General features: G+C 63.6%; 1 protein-coding gene across 1 annotated transcript; it reads left to right on the top strand.

Annotated features, from left to right (window-relative positions):
- Positions 1-806: 806 nt before the first annotated feature.
- On the top strand, positions 807-2,575 carry OSM (oncostatin M). Its single transcript, XM_004615623.2, has 3 exons — positions 807-903; positions 1,590-1,720; positions 2,039-2,575. The coding sequence occupies exons 1-3, from the start codon at positions 807-809 to the stop codon at positions 2,573-2,575; spliced, it is 765 nt and encodes a 254-aa protein (XP_004615680.2).
- The last annotated feature ends 1,770 nt before the right edge of the window (positions 2,576-4,345 follow it).

Below are 4,345 nucleotides of genomic sequence, written 5' to 3'. Positions count from 1 at the left end.
GGCGTGGGGCTGACCTCGAAGAACGAATTCGAAGAAAACAGGAGGAGGAACAGGGCACACGGCCGCACCCAGCGCCCATTGGCCGCCGTGGAAACTTTGTTTTTTGGGGTCATGTTCCCAGAAGGGCCTGCCCTCCCCCCACCCCCTCCCCACCCACCTCACGAGGTGTTGGCCAATCGCCCCGGCGGGCATAAAGTGGCTGCCAGCCCACAGGGCGCCCAGCGGGAGGTGTCACCCCCAGCAGGCACGGGCTGGAGCACGGGCACCCAGCATGTGGGCACAACTCACTCGGAGGACACTGCTCAGTGAGTACTTCCTTCCTCTCCCCCAGCAGCTGTGGCTGTGTCCCTGGACACCGGCCGGGAGCACGGGCACCCTCGATCCTCCAGAGGTCAGGCCCCGGGGGCCAGAGGGATGCTGAAAAGGGGAGAGAGCCAGAAGGACGGGCAGAGACACTCAGAATCCGGTGTCTCCCCAGGGTGGGGTAGGGGCATCCCTGGAGGGCTTCCAAGGGGACGTGTTGTGGAGGGCAGCTGTGGGATGGCGCCGGTGGGGAAGCAGGAGGAAGGGGGGAGATGTGCGGGTGAGAGAGGAAGCAGTAGAGGCCCAGCGGTGAGTACCTGCACGCCTAGGACCCCCTGCAAGGCCTCCTTCTTGCCCGCTTGTCGGGGTGCGGGATGGGGAGACGGCAGGCATGGCGAGCCACTCAATCACACAGCGCACAGAGCCACGCCCTCCGCCTGACGTCACCGGCGCCTTCAATCTCGCCAACCCGGGCACCCCCCCGCCCCCGCCCCGGGCCCACCATGGACCCGCGCAATGCCTGCATGGAGCCTTACTCCGGGGCACACACCCACGAGGCACCCCCTAGTCCCCTTGGGAGCCCCCCCAACCGGGCATCGGGTACCTGGGGAGGGGCGAGGGCTGCTCTGCCGTCGACATCACGCCTGGCCGCCCTGCCCCTCCGCCCTCCCCATCAGCATCTTCCCCAGGGGCTGAGCAAACAGGGAACCGGGGCAAGCTGTCGCAGCCTTCCGCCCGTTGCGCCACGGCCCCTTCCGACCACGTGGCTGCCGGGCCTGCAGGGTGGGTGCGGGGAGGCGGCTGGCAGCTGGGCCCGCCCCCCCCCCCCCCCCCCCCCGAACCTTTCATCTGGGGGAGACCTGCAGCAACCCGAGACAGGAAAAGTCCGGGAAGTAGAAGATGCGGGCCTTCTTCCCCCCTCAGTAAAATGGCTTTTAGGGGGGATCTTGGCATCCTTTCCAGACAGAAGCCTGGCCGGGAAGGGCATCCTGGCCGGGTCCCCAGACGTACCTCAGGGTGCCCTTGCTCTCGGCTGCCCAGCCCACCCCTCAGCCCTTCTGCACACAGTGCCTGAGGCTGCCCAGCCCTGCCCACTGGGGCACAGTAAGGGCCCGTGACAGTTGGGTGGCTTTGCACGCTGCAGGCCCGGGTTCTCTGCCCGGGACTGTACCACGGTCCTCCCAGAACCACCCCTGAGCATCGCCAGGTGTGCCACTCCCACCTCCAGCTCCTGCACTTCCTGCCTGGGGGAAAGCTTGTGACGCCCCTCTCTCCCCTCCCGCCAGGTCTGGCCCTTGGACTCCTGCTCCTGAGCCCGCACGCCGCGGGCAGCTGCTCCAAGTACCAAGATCTGCTCCGGCAGCTGCAGAGCCAGGCAGCGCTGCTGCAGGACCACAGCATGCTGCTGGGCCCCTACGTGAGTGTCCACGGGGCCAGGGGGGAGACGACCCGCACCCCCGACTATGGAGCAGGAGGGAGAGTGGGGGTGGGGAGGAGGACGCTCCGGGGCTGCTTACCCTGGAGATGCCGGAGACGGTGCAGCTTCCCGCCTGGCGGGCCTGGGTTGCACATCCCCCGCCTCCCCTCCCCGCGCTGGTCCAGCGAGTGAGCCGGGCCGGCCGCCTCCAGCTCCTGTCCTGAGCCCTGTCGCTCTGGTCTCGGAGGTGCAGGGCCGGGCAGCAGGCTTGTCCCTGGGCTGCCGTGCTCACAGCCCCGATTCCGCTTTCTCCTCCAGATGCACCTTCAAGGCTTGCACAAGTCCATCCTGCGGGATCACTGCCGGGAGCAGCCCGGAGCCTTCCCCAGCGAGGACGCCCTGCGGGCGCTCAGCCGCCCGGCCTTCCTGCGCGCCGTCCGGGCCGGGCTGGACCAGGTGCTGCACAGACTCACCCCGGTCCTGAAGACCTTCCCTAAGCAGCTCCCGGAAGTGAGGGACATGGCCAAGGCCTTGATGTACATCCGAGGCTTCCAGAACAATGTCCACTGCATGGCGCAGCTGCTGCCTGACGCCTCCGCGCCGGCCGAGCCCCCCCAGGAGGGCCCGGGGGCCTTGCCCACCCCTTCCTCCAACGCTTTTCAGCGCAAGCTGGAGGGCTGCCGGCTCCTGAGAGGCCACCACCGCTTTATCCACTCAGTCGGGCGGGTGTTCGGGGAGTGGGGGGCGCACCCCAGCCGGAGCCGGAGACACAGTGCCCCCCTGGACCTCTGGAAGCAAGCCTGGAGGATGAGAGCCTCCAGGCGCGGCAAGAAACTCGTGTCCAGGGACCGGTAGCCTCTGGGGCTCTGCCACAGGCCGACATTCTGCTGATGCACCGTCAGAGGGCGTCTTGGGGACGGAGGGGGCCTCCCCCCCTCCCCTCCATTAACGCCCCCTGAAGTGCACTGCCAGGGGCGGGGGCTTGGCGGACTGCAGGACGAGACTCTGGTGATTTGGCAACCCCCGACCCCGAGCGCCCCAGTCCCGGCCGGGTCAGGCCACGCGGGACCAACTTTCCATTGATTCAGGGATCTGATGACACAGGCTGACTCACTGCCAGACTGGCCCCCCTGCCCCCCCACCCCCAGCCCGCGGCCCTTCCCTCTCATGACTTGCAGGGACGTTACCCCCAGACTTCCTCCTTTCTGAGGCAGCCCGGCTTCGAGGGGGTGGGTGGGAGGCCAGCCTGAGCTGGCCTTCTATGCCTCATCGCTTCTCGGTCCAGACACCTGGATGTCTGGGTGACCTCACTTTAGGCAGCTGTGACAGGGTCGGAGGGTCTGCGAAGGAGTCCTGGTCTGGGTTATCCAAGAAACCGGGGTTCAGATCTTCGCTGGGTCCCAAACTTGCTGTGTGACCTCGGGCAGGCCCCTTGACCTCTCTGAACCTATTCTCTCTGCGAGCTGAGGAGATCCGAGACAGGGCAAAGCTTTCTCTGCCTGTCGGCTGTTAGGCTTCTGTGATCCAGAGTGGATGTTTTTCCCTGTGTAAATCAGGATCCCTGGTGCAAACAGACTCTGGGTGCAGACTCCTGTGGAAGGTGGGGTGCCTGGAGAGCCAGTTCTTGGGGCTTGGCTGCAGCTGCTCCCCCTGCTGGTGAAGCACAAAATTTCCTCAAACTGAAACCCTGACTGTGGTGGCTATTTCCACAGAACAGGACTAATTTATAGATTTTTTATCCGTTTATTTTTTAAAAAAGAGTTTTATATTTATAAGATTTATTTATAATGTATATTTAATGTTAATAATATTGTATCTATATATATATATATTTAAAATTTGTCTGGTTTTAAAAAAAAGACTTGTGTTTCTGTTGCTTGGGGAGAGGATTTGGAGAGGCTGGGTGCCTTAGGAGGGGCGAGGTGGCAGGGCCACAGGTGTCCGCAATCTCTGCGCTTCAGGGCCTGCCTTGTCCAGGAAGGAGGCAGCACGCCCCATCCAAGGAGCTCAGCCCGTGGACCCCCATTCTAACATTCCGGATGGGTCATCCTGCCACGCTGAAGATGTTGTGGGCTGATACGGGGTGTGGGGGTGACTCAGCCCCCATATGTGTGTGTGTGGGTTCTGGAGGATCCGTCCTGAGCGCTGTTGTATAAAATGGACACGACGTATCGATGTACGAGTGGGTCCACACCCGGCAGTGCTCAGAGCTTACCCTTGGCTGTGCACTCAGAGATCACTTTTTGGGGGGATCAAACACGGTACCTGGGATTGACCCCGGGTCAGCCACATGCATGCAAGGCAAGCACAATGCCCGCTGTCCTAGCTCTCAGGGGCCCTGCAGTGGACGTGACACTAACAGCGCCCGCCTGAGACCCATGGCCCTGGGCAGGTTAAGGGTTCTGTTCAGCACCCAGAAAGCTGGGGTCCCTCCTCATGCTCGGAGCCCCAGCTGGGAGGAGTGTACAGAGGCTCCTGGGGTGCTGAGGGCAGCTGCAAAGGCAGGACCAGCAAAAGCACCATCGGCCCCTGAGTGCCTCATTCTTGGGGATGCGGCTGGGTGTCAAGGTGGAAAAAGAACTAATACCCAGCCTGGAGGCACGCCCCTGCGCGACCCTACATGCT

The sequence above is a fragment of the Sorex araneus genome, chromosome 9 (genome assembly GCF_027595985.1).
Source record: "Sorex araneus isolate mSorAra2 chromosome 9, mSorAra2.pri, whole genome shotgun sequence".
Classification (NCBI taxonomy): Eukaryota; Metazoa; Chordata; class Mammalia; order Eulipotyphla; family Soricidae; genus Sorex; species Sorex araneus.
This window is presented reverse-complemented; position numbering and strand designations above follow the sequence as displayed.

Bases quoted from the DNA above. Each gene is read 5' to 3' on its own strand.
- OSM (XM_004615623.2), top strand. From the start codon at position 807: ATGGACCCGCGCAATGCCTGCATGGAGCCTTACTCCGGGGCACACACC. The intron at 904-1,589 runs GTACCTGGGGAG...CCCTCCCGCCAG, and splicing joins CCCCCCCAACCGGGCATCGG to GTCTGGCCCTTGGACTCCTG. The intron at 1,721-2,038 runs GTGAGTGTCCAC...TTTCTCCTCCAG, and splicing joins GCATGCTGCTGGGCCCCTAC to ATGCACCTTCAAGGCTTGCA.